General features: G+C 34.6%; 1 protein-coding gene across 1 annotated transcript in view; it reads left to right on the top strand.

Moving 5' to 3' along the window:
• Window positions 1-8319: 8319 nt before the first annotated feature.
• The window catches only part of DERA (deoxyribose-phosphate aldolase), a 125154-nt gene continuing 112176 nt past the window's right edge, over window positions 8320-21297 (top strand). The window contains exon 1 of the mRNA XM_074194356.1: window positions 8320-8448. Within this exon, the coding sequence (XP_074050457.1) occupies window positions 8418-8448 (31 nt within the window). The 5' untranslated portion in view covers window positions 8320-8417. The remainder of the gene's footprint in view (window positions 8449-21297) is intronic.

The raw sequence follows: 21297 nt of genomic DNA, 5'->3' as shown, positions 1-21297 counted from the left end.
CTCAGGAGAGATGACTTGTTAAATTTGACCCATACTTTAATGAAAATCTTTTAATTTAACATTTTTGTTTTAGCTTTTTGCAAGGCAATGGGGTTAAGTGGCTTGCCCAAAGATACACAGCTAGGTAAATATTAAATGTCTGAGTTGGGATTTGAGCTCAGGTCCTCCTGACTCCAGGATTGGTATTCTATCCACTGCACCACCTAGCTGCCCCTGAAAATCTTTGGACTTTCTGAGTGGCAATCCAGATTGAAAAATCTCTTGTGAGGGAGGGTTCTATCAGCCTGAGGCATGCCTCTTCAATTGTGATTGTTTTATGAATCTATAGTCAGGTCAGGGTTCAAATCTTCATATTTTCTTTGTGACCTTGGTTAAGTCAAAGAAATGAGCCTTAAGAGATTATAAAAGAAGATAGCTAGGATCAGTGGATATAGCACTTGCCCTGGAGTCAGGAGAACCTGAGTTCAAATTTGGCCTCAGATTCTTAATTATGTAGCTTTTCGACCTTGGGCAAGTCACTTAACCCCATCACCTTTCAAAAAGAAGATGATTAAATGGAGTAAATGTCCAACCCACCCGATTTAAGTTTATGATCACAGATAAACTGCACTTAGTTTCCTTCTTTCCATTTTCAACTGTTTTTGGTTTCGTTATCTGTGACAAATCAAACCTCTTAGGAATCTGCAAGTTTTCTCTAGGAGTAATAGTTCCTTCAATATGATCTTTTTTATTTGAATTTAATCAATACTGATTTAGAGCATTTTTTAAAGGAAATATGACTAGATAGCTTTGAATTCTTCATTTGAAAACTTATATCCTTTGACTATCAATTGGGAGTGGCTTGGATTCTTATAAACTTGACTCAGTTCTCTTTGAACCTTTAGTAGACAAGGTTTTTTTTTTTTACAAATTTTGCTTTCCTTCTGATTTTGATTTTATTGGTTTTTGTGCAAAACTTCTAATTTAATGTAATCAAAATTCTTTTTATATCTTGTAATGCCCTTATTTGTTAATAAATTCTTATCCATTTATCTGACAGATAAACTGTCCCATGCTCCCCTACTTTGTTTTTGGTATTACCCTTCTGGCTAAATTCTCTGTACCCATTTTGACCTTATCTTGGTATATGGTGTGAGAGATTGATATTTGCCTAGTTTCTGCCAGGCTGCTTTCCAGTTTTCCCAGTAATTTTTGTCAAATAGTAAATTCTTGTTGCAAAAGCTGGTATCATTGCATTTATCAAACACTATTAATTTACCAAGTATTGTGTACCTAATCTATTGATTTGCCATTCTCTCAGCCAATATCAGATAGTTTTGATGGTTGCTGATGGCCAGGCTGCCTTTACTTCCCCCCACCACCATTAATTCCCTTGATATTCTTGATCTTTTGATCTTCCAGATGATTTTTGATATTTTTTAGCTCTATAAAATAATTTTTAGTAGTTTGATAAGGCATTATTTAAATAAAGTAGTAGATTTGTTTATTATTTTGGCTTGGCTTATTCTAAGCAATTAATATTTTCTAGGTCAGATTTGACTATTAATGTGAGTAATGGTTTTTAATTTGTATTTATATAGTTAATAGGTTTGTCTTGGCAAGTAGACTTCAAAATATTTTGCATCAGCTACAGTTATTTTAAATGGAATTTCTGTCTCTTCCTACAGGACTTGGTAAAATTCTAATGATTTATATAGCTTTATTATATATTCTGCAACTTTGCTAAATTTGTAAATTATATCAGTTAATTATTTTAGTAGATTCTCTAGGATTCTCCAAATGTAATATCTGCAAAGAGTGATAGTTTTGCTTCCTGTTCTAATTTCTTCAATTTATTTTTTTTTTCATTACTTTAGCTATTAAATGATAGTGGTGATAACAGGCATCCTCATTTCACCCCTGATTTTATTGGGAGTACTTCTAGCTTATTCCTATTAGAGATGCTGATAGTTTTAGATCAATACTGCTTTTCATTTCAAGGAAACTTCCATTTAGTCCTATGTTGCCTAGTATTTTGAGTATTGTACTAAGTTTTGTATTTTGTCAAAAAAAATTTTCTGTATCCCTTTGAAGTAATATGATTTCTGTTGGTTTTGTTATTGATAGGGTCCATTATAATGATAGTTTTCCTTGGTCCTTATCTATTAGTCTTCTTGCATTTTATTCCCCCTTCCATAAATTCTACTATCTAGTGGGATTGGCCTTATTACCCTCCCAACAGTACAGTTTTATTGACTCTCCTTGCCTGAAATGCTCTCCCTCTTCATCTCTGCCTCCAGGCTTCCCTATCTTCAATGATTTTCTTTAGCTGGCATCTAAAATCCCATCTTCTTAGAAAAACAAAACAAAGACATGCCATTTCTGATCTCCCTTGATGCTAGTGCCTCCTCTCAGATTATCTCCATTTTATCCTATCTATTATAGTTTATCCATAGTTATCTGCATGTTATCTTCCTATAGATTATGAGCTTCTTGAGGGTTTTTGCCTTTCTTTGAATATCCAGACTTTGGCACAGTCTTATTACATAATGTGATTCATAAACTGCTTGCTAACTTGAACTTGTCTGTAAGATTTCTTTCCAGATTTCTCTGCCAATAGCTCCAAAGGCTCATAGCTGTTTTTTGGGGGGGATAGTCTTCGATAATAATTTCTACCCCATATGTATGAAATTTGTATGAATGTGGTGTAAGGAAAAATAAATTTACTATGAGACAGCTGAAAACCCAGATTGCTAGGCCTAGAGGCAAAGAAATTGAATTTAGCTTTGGCCTCAGACTGAGCAGCTGTTTGATACTGGGCAAGTCACTTAAACTCTACATTTTAGTTCTATCAACTGTAAAATAGGGATAACACCACTTACCTTCCAGGATTGCAGGGACTTATTGAGTTAGTATTTTTAAATAAAATATAAAGAATAAGTAAAGTGTGGCATATAATAGAGCTATATCAATGCTTATTCTCTTCCCCTTTTCCAAACTTCCTCTTCTCTAAAGATTCTTCAGTTCTGCTTTGAGTTCTGTCCCTATTTATGAACCTCAGGGCAAGTCACTACCTTTCTGGATCAAAGCTTCCTTCTGTAAAATCAGGTATTGTACTTGATCTCCCAGGTCCTTTCTAATCCTCTCCTGTTCATTATCTGGAAAATGAAGATAGAGGAATAAAGCATTTATTTATTAAGTTCTGTTACATTCCAGGCATCTCTGGGCATACAAGTGGAAGCCAAAAAATCCCTTACTCTCAAATTCTAATAAAGACAACAGAGGATGACCGGAAAGTGATTCAAGCATATGGGGAAAAATGATCTTGACATGAAGGCCAAGCCTGCAGGAGAGGAAATAGAAATCTAAAGAGTGAGGGGGAGAAATGAGGATGGAAGTGAAATGAAATAAACGTGAAGTGCAGATGACTTGGGCATCTGATGAAATGAAGGTCTGGGTCAATCACCAATCAGAACTCTTCTTGAACACATTACCTTCCCACAATAATTGCATATACATACATACATATATATATATATATGTATGTATGTATATGTGTGTGTGTATATTTGAGCCAAAATTAGTATTTCAGGAGTGACTTTATTTTTTACTGTATTGAGAAAGTCAAAGTGCTTTAATAATAACTTTTCATTTGTACCTCAAACCCAACTCAAATCTTTACTTTTGGTTCCAATTCTTACTTTTTTCCCAACTGCATGCAAGGCATCAAGCTTAAGTGGCTGGCTGTCTTACAGTGGAACTTTCCTTAGGTCTCCTTCACTTGAGAAACAACCTATCCCTATGGCCTCACCATGGAACATCCCTCTTCTTTGCAGGTTCCTTAGGGAATTCTTCCTGTGCCCCCATTTTGGGGCGTCAGCAGCCTTTATACCTCTCCTGGCTTTGCCTCTGGTTTTCCGGTTGCATTTGTTGTCTTCTCCCATTAGAATTTAAACTATTTGAGGGAAAGGGGCTGTTTTTTATTTTAATTTTTTAAAATTTTATTTTTTCCCAATTGCATGCAAGGGTCTGTCTTTTGCTTGTGGTTGTATCCCCAGGATTTCACATAGTATCTGACATAGGATTTTTTTTTTTTAACCTTGCCTTGCCTACTCTCTACAAGTATCTGATGGTGGGAACCTTGGCTTCCCCAAGGAGATACTTAGTCTTCCAGTACTGAAACACTTTTGAATTGCCCTAGTTTATGGAATTATGAAATGGGGCAGACATGTCTTGTTCTTCAGGTACTTGCCAAAAAAGACTACAATGGCAGTGAGAAGTAAGGGTGCAATCACATTTTATAAAGTCTCAGAGGGTACAAGGGCAAATGACAGAAAATACTGAGACAAGTGGCAAAAGTGGAGGAGTCTACAGAGGTACACAGGGAGGTGGAGGAAGGAAGTCAGCTTAGGGAAGAAAACAGGGAGGGGAGAAGTCAGGGAGAAAAACTCTTGTAATCATTGATTAGAATTGGCAGCCTTTAGAAGTACACACTGAGATGGGAATGGAAAAGAACACAGCTGTAGGGTGTAAAGAGGATGGACGTTTGGGGTCTTAATAGGGTTTTGGTCAGGGCATAGACTAACTTATTGATGCCACCTTGAAATTAGTTGATTTAAGACATCCACATACTCCCAAAGTTGTAAATAAAACCTTTAATTAACATCCACTCCATGTCAAACTTATTAACTTTTGGTGTTCTGCTGGTTTTTATGCAAATATCGAGCTTATCTGAGGTTTAAATATAATGAATCCAAAAGTCCTTTACAGCATGGCCTAGATGGCTTCCCCTGATTCAACACATATAGGTCGTGCAGTGGTTAGAGCCCTGGCCTTGGAGTCAGGAGGACTGGAGCTTGATTCTGGCCTTAGACACTTGACACTATCTGTGTGGCCTTGGGCAAGATACTTAATCCTGATTTCCCCTCATCCAGGGCCATCTTCAATTGTCCTGATTCATGTCTGGCCACTGGACCCAGATTGCTCTGGAGGACAAAGTGAGACTGGTGACTTAGCACAGCGCCCCTCACTCAAATCCAGTTTGTGTGCTTGTTATATAGCATCACCTCCCTGAGGTCATGGTCTTTTTCAAAAATGAAGGACAAAATATTCAAGATACGATTTTTGATTAATATCTGATAATTTACTAATTATGCTCTTTTGACCTTTGGGTCAGTCAATAGTGACTTCTAGTCAATCAGGGAAGAGTGGATAAGTGTGTGCAGTAAAGAGAGGATCATTGCCAATAGGTAACATAAACTTGTGGTAGATATAGTCAATATAGTTGCATGACTTTTCTTTTCTAGGCTCCCCTTTACAGTTTAATTTCCTGATATTGTTACTTTCTATTGGCTGCTTTTAAACTTATTATACTGACTTAGAAGGGAATGGGGTGACAGAGGAACCAGAACAAGGTAAAATTTTAACAAAATTTATGCCCTCCAATCCTTGACTGGAACTTACAAAAATAACTATATTTCCATCATCCTTAAACAATCATTAGACAATGGCATATGTAGCTCTCTCTCATTATCTACATAATATTCTGCACGTATTCATATAGAATTATATATATATGCATATATATATATTATGTGAAATGACAGAATAAAGGAGACTACATATATCACTTTAATAAAGGTTAAGAATGGAGATCTACTTGTGTTTGTTGGTTGGTGTTGAAAAGCCAGGAAATAATGAAATTTAAAACTGGTGAGAAGGCAGATGACTGAAGGGGTTTGGTATTGGTGACTTGAGGAAAGAAGAATAGGTTTGGAACAGATGCTGTAGATTATATGATATAAAGGGTAAACCAGGGAAGAATTAATGTGCAGTAAAGAGGATCAGTTGCCGTTGGATAACCAAATTGTAATGGATCTAGTCAACATAGTTGCATAGTTTTCTCCAACAGAGTACAGAGGATACATACAAATACATACACAGAGAGATCCATCTTAGAAATAAATATGGCATTCCACGAAACAAATAAATTTTAAGAAAACTAATGTACATGCATAGAAGGTTCCATCTTAGTTAAATATTTTTCTGAACTTACTTGACTTTAACATCTATCAAACATTACCAAAGACTAACAATCAACAGGAAGAAAAAGTTATTATATTTCATATGTACAATTTTCCTCCCTCTCTCCACTTATATGTATGTATATATGAACACAAACATGCTTGTATATATATATAATATATATATAAACTTCTATTTATATATGTATTGCTATTGCCAATAGAAAATAAACTTCAAGGTAGAATTGTTTCATTTCTTGTCTTTGTATCCACATTACTTAAAACCCTTGGAATATAGTATGTATATAATAATTATTATTGAAGGAATGCAAGATGTGCAAATTTAGAGAATCTACTCCAATTAGTCTATTTGTGCCTGATCTGTGGTAGAGCATTCTGATTCATATTGGTCTAATCAGCCAGAAATAGATGAACTGAAACTTCACTCTAACACTGATATTATTCTGGTCCTCTTCAAAAATGACGGACAACAACTAACCAGCAAATCTTGTATGTAATAAATATTACTGAATTGTTACTGAATCATGATGAAATATATTCATTCCTCCAAAAGACTTTTCTTGAATATTTAACTTCCTTGAGCTACTGTTGCATTTCTTCCCTTCCCAGTTCCCTAATCTGCCATTGCCTTATTACTCATTTGCTTTCTACAAAATCCAGTCTTGAAGGTTATTTTTGGTCCCCAAATATCTTAGTAGTTTTGATTCTTTATTTGCCTTAACTTTATTTTTAAACACAATACTCCCCTGCCTCTCTAACTACTCCTTCTATCCCACCCCTAGGATCCTCTTCCTTTTATCCCTTGAAAGAAGGCAATCCCCAAGGTGGTATCAGTCCTCTTATCTCTTTACAATTTTCCATAATGATCATATCCACTTCCACACCTTTAATTGTCCTAAATAACTCCAAAATTTATATTTCCAACCATAACCATTCTCCTCATCTCCATACTTGCTTTTGCAACTGTTTTTCAGATATCTCCGGAACAGAAAAATCTACTGATATCTTACCATTCAAAACACACTATCTTCTTCTGAATACTATACCTCTATCTCCCATGGGATATATGAAGATCACAGTGGTATATGTAAATTTTCCAGCATGCCTGCAATTTCAGTTTAAGTTATCTGTCTTCTGAGTCATTAAATTCTAAAGACATGTCTTGTAATGGAACTATGGGATCCAGGATGATTTGGACCAGTTTTTTAGTTCTGATAATAAGCAAGGCAATCTAAATAGACTCCTTCTGAACTCTAGCCTAGACCTGCATTACTTTTCTGCAGAGTCCTTAATGCTTTATTTATAGAGCAAATCCTCTGCTCAGAGAAAAATAATTGCTAAATATCACCATTGATATTTCACATATATTTCAATTATATAATGAAATGGGCCTTTTCTATATTTGTGAATGATTATGTATTATAAAAATTAGCATTTGTAATACTTTAAAGATTTCCAAAGTGCCTATATTTCATTTGATTTTTACAATAATCTAGTGACGTAGGAGCTATGATTTCTGCTTTATAGATGAGGAAAATAGGAGTAACTTGCCCAGAGTCAGAGAGCTAATGAGTCTGAGTTCAAACCCATGTCCATCCTGTCTCCACATCCTGCACTTTTTATTTTCTATAACCCCTACCTTCCACTGCATCTGGGGCCACCTCCAGTTTTCCTGATCTATAACTTGCCACTGGACTCATAACTCTGGAGGAGAGAATGAAGCTGGTAACCTTGTCCAGCCTTCCCTCACTTAAATCCAAATTCACTTGCAAGTCAAGATATCTTTCTGATATTATAGTCCTTTTAAAGAATGAAGGATAAACAATGAGCAAACAAATGAACCTCAGTTAACTTAGAAAAAAAGTTACAAAAAAGAAATTTTTGGTAAAATATTCTTATCCTCCTTTCCCTCATCTTGTCTCCTTACACTGGTTTTAGTAATTGTCATTTTTTAAATTCTGAGCAGAATTTTTAAAGAAAATGCCAATGTATCCTGATGAAGAGTCAGAAAAATCTAGGAAATAGAATATCAGGGATTTTCAAATGAAGACTAATTCTTGAAGAATTGATCATGCATAACGAAAAATACAGGGTTCTAAAGAAATTGTGAGGAGAAAAAAGAGATGTGACTTATAGATGGATTTGCAATAAAAAGATAGCCTTTTTTTGGTTTATTTATTTGTTTTTAAAGTCTTCCTCTTAGAGAAAACTGAAGACAGCTGCCATGCCCCGCCTCCAGTATAAGTGGGAGGAAAGTGTAACGTGCAAATGGGGACGTAGTTTGATGACACATGGGAGAGGAGAGGAAGAAGGAAGTGCTAAACCTGAAGGCGGGACATTAATTTAACCTACTGCTCCTTCTCTTGCTCGGGTGGTTTGTTGCTGCTGTTGATTATGCCTGCCAGCAATCAAGGCACAGAATTTGGTAAGGGATGCGAGGTCTGACTATTTGCACTGGTTCCTTGTCTGCTCCCACCTCTCTCCTCCCACAGGCTCCTGCCTTTGGAAATTAGTGAAACCAAGTCACTGTGGGGAATGTGGGGAGTCCCTTAAAAGTTCTGTGTTCAGGACTTTTATAGGTTCCAATATCTGTGTCTTAAAGTCAGCAAAGGGTCAACAGGACTTCAGCAGGGTTTTATTTGGGGAGTTCTCAGGTCTGAGAATGGATTTCCTCCTCTGCCAGAATCCCTAGGAATACTGTTAGGTCAGCAACTCACCTCTCTGAGTACCAGAACTCTAGGGGAATGGATTCTCTTATGTGTGCTGGACACTTTCACTCTTCTCGCTTCAGTTAAAGCTATTTTCTTTAAGAAACCTCAATTCATGATGTCCTATCAATTCAATCCATTTTTTCTCATTGGAAAGTGGTGTTATCTCAGAAAAGAACAAGTTCCTATCATAGATTTTTCATATTAACATTTCAGAATCATTGACAGTAATAACTAATAATAATAGCAATCCATATTTTATGGGACTTTACTTAAATGATTTCATTTAAGCTTTTCAATAATATGGGAAGTAGGGCATTTTACTAGTATGAAAGAAGGAAGACTCAAGAAGGAAGATCTAGTGACATAGCTTTGTAAGCTGCACCTTGATCCCAGGTCTTTTGCCTCCAGGTTCAATGTACCTTTCATTTCATTTAACCTTTCCCATCCTCTCCTTCAGTTCCTTTGTAATAAAACAAACAAATCAACTTGGAAAAATTTTAGCCTTCTTCCTCAGAGCTTGTCTTGAAGAATTTCAAAACAAGTTAGGATTAGTGTAAAAGCAAATAGTTTTTTCCACTCTGAAGTTTCACATAGTGAGTGGTGTATAATTAATTGTAAAATATTTGAACTTTATCTCTAATCATTTTCTCCAAAGTATAATTTGTTGTTTTAGTTCAGTGTGGAAAATGTGGGTGACTTAATTTAAATTCAGATTTCCTAAGAACTTTGCAACTAAAATTCAACAAAATTGCTTGAACTATAGTTTGAATATATTTATGTGCAATGGAGCTATGTTGGAGCAGGCCAATTTTTAGAATAGACTGAGTTCTAGCAGAATAAGCGTCTGGTCTTTAATGCTTAAGAAGTCTGGGAGTAGTCAGAGTGTGTTCACTTTGTAAATCTAGTTGGTTTACACAATGAGTAGTCTACTCTTTATCATTGCTTTTTAGCACATTGTATTTTTTTAAACGTGTCTTATTTCTGAATATTTGGTATCAGCAAATAATTTCAATAGTTTTTTTGTTTTGCAAGACAATGGGGCTTAAGTGACTTGCCCAAGGTCTCACAGCTAGGTAAATATTATGTGTCTGAGATCAAATTTGAGCTCAGATCCTAACTTCAGGGTTGGTGCTCTATTCACTGCACCACCCAGCTTCCCCTTCAATAGCTTTTAAAGGAGAAATTTTACTATGAAGGATAGCATTGGAATAGACTTAAGGGGTAGTAGGGAAAATTTCATTTCCCTATAATACCTCTGTCCTTCATATTTTGATATCTGTTATCTGTTCATTTTATAGGCCTTTGGAGAAAAATTTTGTTTTTTTTTTAATTGTTTTATATTTTTAGGTATTTGTACCTTTTGGGAACAACAGTAGCTTCCCACAAACCCCTCTAATTTATTATTGGATTATTTTCACCAATGTTTGGTGATTAATATTACTTCTGATAACTTAACATTATTTAAACTGTTAATCCATGGCTTTCATCAGACCTACGATAAAATCAAACTTCACTTCTTCTTCTAGATGTATTGAACAAAAAAAAATTTCCAATTTTCTAAAGAAATCATCAGCTTTCACCTATTTTATTAGCCTTGGTGTTTGACACTTTCCTCTCCATTACCTCTTCTGACTCATCCTTTACCAGGCCCTGTTGATTTCATCTACCTAATATTTCTCAACTCATTTCTGTCTTCTAGTCTCCTGTCTCTCTCCCCTCCAGTGGTACAAGCTGATGTGGCCAGATAGTCATTTTATCTTTTGCAATTATCCCTGTTTTATGTTTAGTTAAAAATACATGTACTACCTATAGCTTCTTTTCTAATTTTTTCAAAATATAATATCTCTAGTGAAAGCAACTAGGTGGCCCAGCAGATAAGAGTGCTAGGCCTAGAGTAAAAAAAAAAAACCTCCTGAGTTCAAATCTGACCTCAGACATTAGTTGTATCACCCTTGGCAAATCCCTTAACCCTGTTTGCCTCAGTTTGCTCATCTGTAACGTGAGCTGGAGAAGAAAATGGCTAGCCATTTCAGTACCTTTGTCAAGGACACCCTAAAGGGAAGCTGACTTGTCTGAAAAACAACTGCACATGATCTTTAATCTTAAAGTTGTATATCTGTTCAGAATGTATTATAGGATCTGTATAAGATGTTGGTCTAAACCTAATTTGTCCAGCCTGCTTTCTAGTAGTTTTTTCCTAAGTAATTTTTGTTTTCTCCTTTATCAAACGTTAAATACCAAGTTCCATTTATTCTGATACTCCCTTGTCTAGTTGCTTCTACTACTCTATTGCTCTAATTTTTTGATGGTGGTGTTTTATAAAATATTTTAGGGTCTGTAAGTGCTATTTCACATTCATTCCTATATCTTTTCATTATCTCCTTTGATATTCTAGCTCTTTTATTTTTCCAAATGAATGTTATTATTATTTTACCAAGTTCTATAAACTATTCTCTTGATAATTTTATTATAATATACCATTAAAAGTTTAAATTAACTTTGATAGTATTAATATTTTTATTATATTGGTGCACCCTATCTGTGAGTATTGAATATTCTTCCAACTATTTAAGTTGATTAGTGATCTTGTAAGTGTTGATTCTGACTTTTCTCAAACCTGAATTTTCTCAATCATTCTGTAGCATTTGATGCTTCAACCTCCTCTTCTTGGATATGTTCTTCTCTATAGTTTTGTATAAACCTCTCTCTCTCTCTCTCTCTCTCTCTCTGATTTTTTTCTTTCTACCTGTCTATTCAGTCTTTCTCAGTCTTCCCAGTTCTTCTATTTTCTCCTAACAGTTGATCTCATCATCAAAACCCATAGGTTTTTGCAGATAATTCCCAGATCTATATATCTAGCCCAACTCTCTCTTCTGACCTTTACTCACATCATCAGTTACCTAGTGAACATTTTCAAACTATATATTTGTTGAATGTCTCAAATCAGTATGTCTAGAACAGAACTTTTAACTTCTCCCCCAAAAGTCTTTCTCCCCTAAACTTTCCTTCTATTAAACGTTCTTGTTTCTCTCACTGTCACCACTGTCCTTCCAATCACCAATATTCAAAACTGTGACATTATTCTCACTTCTTAATTTGAGCACCCTACATATTCAAATCTTGTCTTTGTGCTTCCAATTCATCTCTCAAGTTTCAACCCCTTCTTTTTTTATTCACATAACCCCTAACCTTCCTGATTCAGGTCCTTATTAGACCATTCCTAAAGTCTTCTAAATGTTCTTCCTGCCTTAAGACTCTTTCCTACTCCAATAGGTAACACACAGATGCTAAAGTGATTTTTTCTAAACTTTAGATCTGATTATGTCAGGGATGTAAAATATAAACTCCTTAGATTTTAGAACCCTATGTAACCTGGTCCCAACTTTCTTTTCCAGTCTTATTACACATCACTCCCCTTACATACTCTTGGGTTTAGCCAACCTGGTCTCTCACAAATGATACTCCATTTCCTGTTTCCTTGCCTTTGAATTGACTTTCGCCCATGCCTAGAATACCTTCCCTTTTCATTTCTTTACCTCTTCCTTCATTTATAAGGTCCTTAAAGGCAGGACTAATTCATTCATCCATCGTCTTTGTAGCCTACATCTTTTAGCACAGAGGCTGGCACATATTGGTTACTTAATAAATGCCTATTGATTAATAACTCTACTCAAAGCATTCAGCAATTCCCCATTGCCTCTCTAATAAAGGTCAAACTTTTCTGCCTGGCTTTGACAACCTTTCCACAACCAAAAGTGATCATACATTTCTAGCTTCATCTCATATTATGCCCCACTATGGACTTAATGCTGCTAAATTAGATAGTTCTGTGTGCTGCCAACACGAATTATACTCTCATTCTTCCATTCCCCAGAATATCCTCTCTATGTCTTTTTGCCTGTTAAAGTTTTACTATCCTTTAAAAGCCCAACTACAAATCCACTTTCCCTAGAAAGCCTTTCCTGATTCCAATCTATCCTCACCATACTGGGAATGACTTTCTTCCTCAAATCTTTGGGGAATTTGCTTTTTAACTCTCTAATATACTTGTCATGTAATAGTGCGCATTATAGGTTTTGGCATATGTTTGTTTCCTTTTGCCTGACTAGATCAAAAGTTCCTTTAAAGCAGGGACTTGTCTTGTGCTTAAACTTTATGTCTTCCCAGTTCCTAGTAAAGTGTTCAAAAATGCTATAGTAAACTATACATGTTTATTATATTGTATAGTGTTAAAAAAAACTATACTGTGTAGTATTTTATAGTGTTAAGAATTACACACTGGGCTGGCTCTGCCACCAACTATTTATCATTTAACTTTCTTAGATCTGTTTCCTTATCTGCAAAATAAGAGGGTTGGGATAGATGATGATTGTTGAGGTCCCATTTAACTCCAAAATGTCATCATACTTTAATGGAGCTTTGAGCTTATCAACATGAGTGCTCCTTATAATGATGTTGATTATCACCCATTAATGCTCTCTCATCTTATATGATTATTGTTCTAGTCCTCCTGTAAATACTCCACAAAGACCCCACCCATTCTGGAAACCTTGCATTTATTTTGATGAGATGAAGCAAATGGTGTAAGAAGGCTGGCTGGCTGTCTTGCTATATGGCAAATTTACCTTATTTTCTGGCCATGCATCTCTCTGATGACACTATGACATTACAGAGCTCTCTAAGTGAGATCCATTCACTCACCAGTTAGGTCTAATTATATATAATAGGAAAAAACCCAAAAGATCCAAGGAATTGAAAATTGTCTAGACTTTGACAGGCAGCCCTTAGAGCAGACCCATCATTACTTAAATCAGAGAATGACTGCTTATGGACAGTAAACAATTAAACAAAATTAATCAGAATCAAGCAAAAGGAGAATAGGTGTACTTATGGGGACTGCTTTTAGATTATCTCTCAAAACATAGAACCATTTTTTGAACAATGATATTCTTCTGGTGACATCATGTGACTGCTTTTCATGGAATTTCACAATCACTAAAGAATTATGGGTCCCTAAAAGAGGTACATATTTGGGGATGAATAGGTTGCAACATGCTACCAATCAAGGATTGCATAAATGAAGTAGATTAAAAGATATCATTCAGAGCAGCTAGGTGGCACAATGGATAGAGCAATGGCCTTAGGGTCAAATCCGGCCTCAGACACTTAATAATTACTCAGCTATGTGACCCTGTGCAAGTCACTTCACCTCATTGCCTTGCAAAAACAAAAATAAAAAAGATAACATCACAGAGATCTTTGAGTAGAAGATGCTGTTATTTTTGAAGTGAATTGATATGTGTCTTCCTAGTTCATTTTGAAAATATTTCCTCTTTGTAGTTGACAATATGCTGATTATAGCAAATCTTCTAGATGAACCCTATAGTCAACAGTCTATCCTAACTATCTAATTAGCAAAAGCAAAGTAGATTTTGAAAAAACCAATTGGAGTTAAATTGAAAATACTTGCTTAGACACTTTGACATGAAGAAAGACTAGAAGGTGTGGGAAGCTGGCTGAATTGCCTTTGGGAAACTGAACTTTTCCTGATCTCAAGCTTAATTCTTAAAATAAAAACTCATCTTTTCCCTCAGATGACCCAATGAATAAATTGCTGGGTCTGAAATCAGAAAAACCCAAGTTCAAATTCAACCTTGAAAACTTGCTAGCCATGTGAACTTGGGAAGTTGCTTAACTTCTGACTGCCTTAATTTCTTCCACTATAAAATGGAAATGATTACAATAGCACCTATCCCTTAGGGTTGTTGTGAGGATCATATGTGATAACATTTATAAATGTATAGCATTGCTCCTCATATATAGCATGTGCATAATAAATGCTTATTTCCTTTCCTTTGTTTTTTTAAAATCAATAATGTTCTTTCACTGATATTGTATGGCATCCAAATCAAGATACTATTCTTTAAAGTACTGAAATTGAGGTTCACCTGAAGGACAATGGAGAGGTATGTAGTAGATGTAAGCAAGCTATAAGACATTTTAAAAAATCATGCAAGAGAAACATATGAATTACAAATAAGGAATTCTACCCTATTAGATTTGGCCCACATTAGTAGCTTTTGAACTTTTTTTTTGAATCTTGATTATCACTCAGCTTGCTTTTTCTTCCTTTCAACTTTGTATTGTCTGCAGATTTGATCTAGATACATCTTATAGTTTTCTCCATGACACTGATAAAAATGTTAACCATATAGGGACAAGTATGAACCTCTGTGATAATACTCTAGAGACTTTTCAAAGTGGTATCAAATCAATTTGAACTTATGACTGCTTTCAACCCATTACAAATATATTGAATTGTGCTATCATTTAGTTCATCTTTCTCTCTTTTCCACAGGAATTGTATGATATATTTTATTAAGTTATTTCTCCAAAGTTAGATAACCTAAGGTTAAAGCATTCCTCTAATCTATTAGTTTAGACTGTCCAAAAGGTAAATTAGGTTACTTTGAAATGAACTGTTATGCTGGTTCTTTGTGATCACCACTTCTTTTTCTAGGGAACATTCATTATTATTATTATTATTATTATTACTATTATTATTATTATTATTATTATTATTATTATTATTATTTTATTTAGTTTTTGCAAGGCAAATGGGGTTAAGTGGCTTGCCCAAGGCCACACAGCTAGGTAATTATTAAGTGTCTGAGACTGGGTTTGAACCCAGGTATTCCTGACTCCAGGGTCAGTGCTTTATCCACTGCGCCACCTAGCTGCCCTGGGAGCATTCATTATTAATAGAATTAAAACATACAGTTGAATAAGCAACAAAACTTTTTTTTGACCTCAGAGTTATGTAGATATTAATTGCTTGAGATTTTTCCAAACTTTTTTGAATGGCTTTTCCATTTTCTTTGACAGAAAGAAAAGGTGAATAAAAGTGACAGTTGGAAGATCTCTTGAGACTGGGATTTAAGCATGTCTCTAGAAATTATTTAAGTGGAAAGCTTACTGTCCCTTTAAAAACATAGTCATTGGAGAACTGGTACACTGAAATATGTCCTCTTTGAGCCAAAAACATGAAAGGGAACTTTGAAAATTTTCAGTTAGCTCTACAACATGTGTATTATCTTTGCATTAATACACTATTTCATAGAAAATTATGCAGATGCAAGACTAGGATCAATGTTAAATTTTAGTATTAGTATATAGTAGAGATTTTTTGAAATCTTGAAAAACCTAGGAAATAACCTTGGTTCTCTTGCTAGAGCCAAAGGCTATTTACTTCCCTAAAAGGTTCCATTTATGTTATTCCTCAGTGCTTTATGTTTTTGAAAGAATAGAAAAGTAATAGAAATAAATAGCAGATATTTTTTATTCAAGATCCAGATAAGTTTTTCAATAGAGACACCTAGTGGACTAATTTTTTCCTAAGATTTAAGACTATTGTATTCTTTCAAAGAATGGAATAAAGGGTTGCTTTTCCCTTTTTGGGTAGAGGGGGAGAGAAGGAGGGATCATATTAATTACATTTATCATATCAAAATATGTTAAATTATTGAACAAGAGTAAAGTGCTTTATAGACTTTAAATGAGATATTTGTAAAGCAATTTGCAACCTTAAATACTATGTAAATTGTAGCTATTATTATTACAGACTTTAAAATAGTAGAAATAATCAAATATTACTATGAATACTGCTGCTTATAGTATTGTTATTGTTCTATACATTTAAAATTGGAACATTGATTAGTGATTCAGAAAAACTAATGTTTTCTGTTTTTAAGGTAGTGTTATTACAAGTCATATATTTGCATTTGATAGGCTTTCTTGCAAAGGAAACTGTAGGATAAGAAGATTTTAATTTTTTTATATAAGTACATGCATTAATGTTAAAAAATCTTTTGGTAACTATGTATAGTTTTCTTAGTAAATATTTTAAAAATTCAATAGGATTAAGGTTCTTTTCAAACTGAATTTACAAAATCCAGAAATGAATTTGAAAGGGACCCAGTTTTATGACAGATGTATCACTGCCTTCTGGGCATATATCATCAAATATTTAATTAAGACTTAGAACTGTGCTCTTTGGCAGCATGAATTGAGGAGCAGGCAATATTAACATTTGCTTTTTGGTCTCAGAACATAACTTCTTGGTTTCAGAAAGTAGAAGAGATGTGAAGACAGGAAAGATGATAAAAGTTTGTTCTGAAAATTAGGTGTTATATAGTGGAGCCAGAGAGAGAAATTTGGATCATTTTTCAAACTTATGCTTTGGCTATTTGAATTTTGTAAATTAAGTTTTGGGGTGGAAACGGAAAGAAATGAAAGGGGGAAAATATAGTTTATTTTTGATATTTTTATTTTAGAGAACACTATAGTGGATAGAGAACTGGTTGTAAAGCTAGGAAGATCTATATTCAAGTTTCTCCTCTGACACCTATTGACTGTGACTGGGCAAGTCATTTAGTTTCATGGTGTCCTGAAAAATTCTTTTTAGAAAAAAATTTCAAAAATCTTTTTAAAAATTTATTTAAGGCAATGGGGTTAAGTAACTTGCCTGAGGTCACACAGCTAGGCAATTAAAGTGTCCGAGGTCAGATTTGAACTCAGGGTCTCCTGATTCCAAGGCTGGTGCTCTATCCACTGTACCATCTAGCTGCACCCGAAAAATTCTTTTAAAACTATAAGGTACAGAAAAAATGACTAACTCATAGTGGTAGAAAGGTTATTCTCCTTTGGGAATTCCTTATACCAGTGAAATAACAGGTTTAGTCCCTATGCTTCATTTGTATTTTTGAGATTAATTAAAAGTAAAATTATTTACATTTTTTTGTTTGTTGGGACAAAGTAGATTTTTTTTTTAGGTTTTTGTAAGGCAAATGGGGTTAAGTGGCTTGCCCAAGGTCACACAGCTAGGTAATTATTAAGTGTCTGAGGTCTGATTTGAATTCAGGTACTCCTGACTCCAGGGCTGGTGCTCTATCCACTGCGCCACCTAGCTGCCCCCAAAGTAGATTTCTTTAGTATAATTTTCAGTATAGAAAATGAAAGTCAAGAAAATATTTTAGTCTTGCCTCCATTTTAACAGAGGCAGTCATAGGAAACTTCCCCTCCATCCACATAATGATTTATTAACTTATTTAGAAAATGAAAAAAATTAAACTTCATTTTGTACTCAGAATTTATCTTTTCTCTTTCTGGAAAGAGCATTACGATATTACTCAATATAGTGAAGTCTTTCACAGTTGGTCATTATGATATTGCTGTTACTATGTGCAATGACCTTGTGGTTCTGTAAACTTTACTGTGCTCATATGGGCCTTCCTAGACTTTTCTGAAATGGTATTGCTTGTCATTTCTTATAGTACAATAGAACTCCATCACAATTGTATTTCACAACTTGTTTAGCCATTCTTCAATTAATGGGTATCACCTCAATTTCCAATTCTTTGCCCCCCCACAAAAAAAACAACCATATGTATTTTTGTATAAATAAATCCTTTTTCTTTTTACTTTGATCTCTTTGGGATATAGACCTAGTATTGATGGGTCAAAGGGTATGCACAATTTTATAATCCTTTAGGCATGACTCCAAATTGTTCTATAGAATGGTCGGATCAGTTTACAAATCCAAAGACATTGCATTAATGTCCCTGTTTTTCTACATTCTCTCTAGCATTTGTCATTTTCCTTTTCTGTCCTGTTAGCCAATCTGATAGGCATGAGGTCATATCTCAGAGTTGTTTTAATTTGCATTTCTCTAGTTGATTGTGATTAGAGCATTTCTACATACAATTTAGATAACTTTGATTTCTTCTTCTGAAAATTGTTTGTTCATATTCCTTGACCATCAGTTGGGGAAATGGCTCATATTTTTATAGATTTGATTCCGTTCCCTACATAAATAAACCCTTTTTTTTGGAGAAACTTGCTGCAATTGTTTTTATTTTACTTTGCTGTCTATAGTGCCTTTTATCAAAATATAGTTTCTCCGATTATCTCTTTTAATTAGGTTTGTTTCTGTTTTTTGCTTTGCTTGAGATCATGCATACTTGCCTTTTATTTACTTCAGGTGAAACACAATAAATTCTGCTTTAGCTCTTCATTTTAACTCTGTGTGTGTGTGTGTGTGTGTGTGTGTGTGTGTTTCTGTTTCAGGTATGTTTCTTGGAAATAACATATTATTGGATTTCGATTTTTTAAAAAATGTTATTTATTTAAGGCAATGGGGTTAAGTGACTTGCCCAAGATCACACAGCTAGACAATTATCAAGTATCTGAGGCCAGATCTGAATGCAGGTCCTCCCGACTCCTAGGCCAGTGCTCTATCCACTACACCACCTAGCTGCACTTTGGATTCTGGTTTTTAATACATTCTTCTATCCACTTCTATTTTATGGGTGAATTTATCCTATTCACATTCACAGTTATGATTACTGTGTATTGCCTGTTTTCTCTTTTTTTTTGGTTCTCTTTTTATCCTGTTCCTTATCAAAATTCTCTTTTACTTCTGACCATTGTATCCCTGAATCTGTCTTCCCTTTTATCAATTTCTCTTTCTCTTTTATCCTATACATAAATGCACACATGCGCACACACATATACATGTACATATACACACACACATATACGTATACATATACATATACATATACACATACATATACATATACGTATGTGTGTATATTGTCTTCCTTACAAACCAATTTCAATGACTCAGGCTCAAGCATTGACTGCCACACTACCCCCAATCCTTTCCCTCTTCACTGTACAGTATCTTCCTTGTGAATTTTTTTAAAGCAAGATAATTGCCCCCATTCTTTTCCCTTTCCCCTTTTCCCAGTGCATCCTTTATTTTCACCCTTTCATTTTTTAAAGTGAGATCATACTAACTGACTCACATTCATTTCCTCTGTCTATGTAGATTATTTCTAACTTCCCTAATAATGATAAAGTTCTTAGGAGTTAATCATCTTCACATATAGGAATATAAAGTTTAACTATTGATTTCCCTTATAATTTCTCTTTCCTGTTTACCTTTTATGTTTCTCTTAAGCTTTTATTTAAATATCAGATTTTCTATTCAGTTCTGGTCTTTTCACCAGGAATCTTGAATGTCTTCTATGTTTTTAAACATCCATTTTTTTTTAACTATGAAGGATTACATTCAGTTTCTCTGGGTGGATTATTCTTGGTTGTAATCATGGGAAACTTTCTAGAATGTAATAAAAACAAAAACAAGTCTGATGTGAAAAGGGGAAATTACCTATAGAACCTGGCATGGGTACAGAGAGAGCTCATCTACCACCTTAACTTTTACAAAGACATATATACAGAGGATGGATGTGAGGGCAAGTGACAGAGTACAAATATGAAAGTATGGCATGATATTGTCTGACTGCCATTACTAGGAGTATTGGAGCTTAAATTGAGATGAGACTTGTAAAAAAACCTGAGGACAAAAAAAGATTGATTTAAAAAGATACTAGACAGCTTTCTAGTAGAGAATACAAAAGATTAAAGAAAGAATAGAATTGGACTAGGGAGAGAAGTTGGAACAGTTCAACTCTAATTTCGCTTCTGTTTTCTCTGCCAAGGAGAATGATCTCTGGATTAGAATGAATAGCAAAAAAAGTGCCTGACCTTTTGAAAGAAAGGATAATTAGTGAAATGCTAAGAGTGTCCTTGGATACCTTAATAAAATGAGAGGTGAATCCTGAATCACTATCATTGATCTCTGAAAGTCTGTGTAACATAAGAGAGATCTTAGAGTTCTAGAGACAAATGTCCCAATTTTGAAAGGGAAGAGAAAAGAATCTGTGAACTCTAGGTCCCTGAGCTTGTCTTGGACTCCAGGCAAAATTCTAGAAATTATTAAAGGAATAGTTTTTGAACATCTGCAAAAGAAAGTGATGATTGCAGAGAATTGTCATAGCTTCATTAAGGATGCATCATGCCAGACTAATCAATCAAAAGAATACTGTTGAGAGAATCTATCTAGATTTTTGCAAAAGTATCTCATTAATATTGTGAAAAAGATAAAAAAACATGTGGGTTGGGGGATAATACAGCTAAGTGTATTCAGAACTGTTTGAAGTATTGTTTGTTTTTCATTTTCAAAGAAGAGGACCATGACATGCAAGTGAATTGGATTGAGTGAAGGGATATTATGCAGTCACCAGCCTCACTTTCTCCTCTGGAGCCATGGCCAGACATGAATAGGAATGCCTGGAGATGGCCCTGGATACAAAGGGAGACTAAGAATGTATTCATTAATGGTTTGATATTAACTCTAGAGGAGATAGTTTAGTCAAGTGCCCAGGGATTTGGACTTGACCTTGTGTGTGTGTGTGTGTGTGTGTGTGTGTGTGTTTAATAAATGACTTGAATAAAGAATTAGAAAACATTTTTTTTTGCATCTTTGAAGATGGCAAGAAAAAAAATTAGATCAAAGATCTTACACATTAGATGACACAAATAGAATCTAAACCAGTTCTTTACAGACTAGAATGTTGGATCAAATTTAACAAGATGAAAATTAGGGATAGGAACTAGACCTATAATTTCACTGATATAGCAAACTTCCAGATGAAGAA

The sequence above is a fragment of the Macrotis lagotis genome, chromosome 7 (genome assembly GCF_037893015.1).
Source record: "Macrotis lagotis isolate mMagLag1 chromosome 7, bilby.v1.9.chrom.fasta, whole genome shotgun sequence".
NCBI classification, from domain to species: domain Eukaryota; kingdom Metazoa; phylum Chordata; class Mammalia; order Peramelemorphia; family Peramelidae; genus Macrotis; species Macrotis lagotis.
This window is presented reverse-complemented; position numbering and strand designations above follow the sequence as displayed.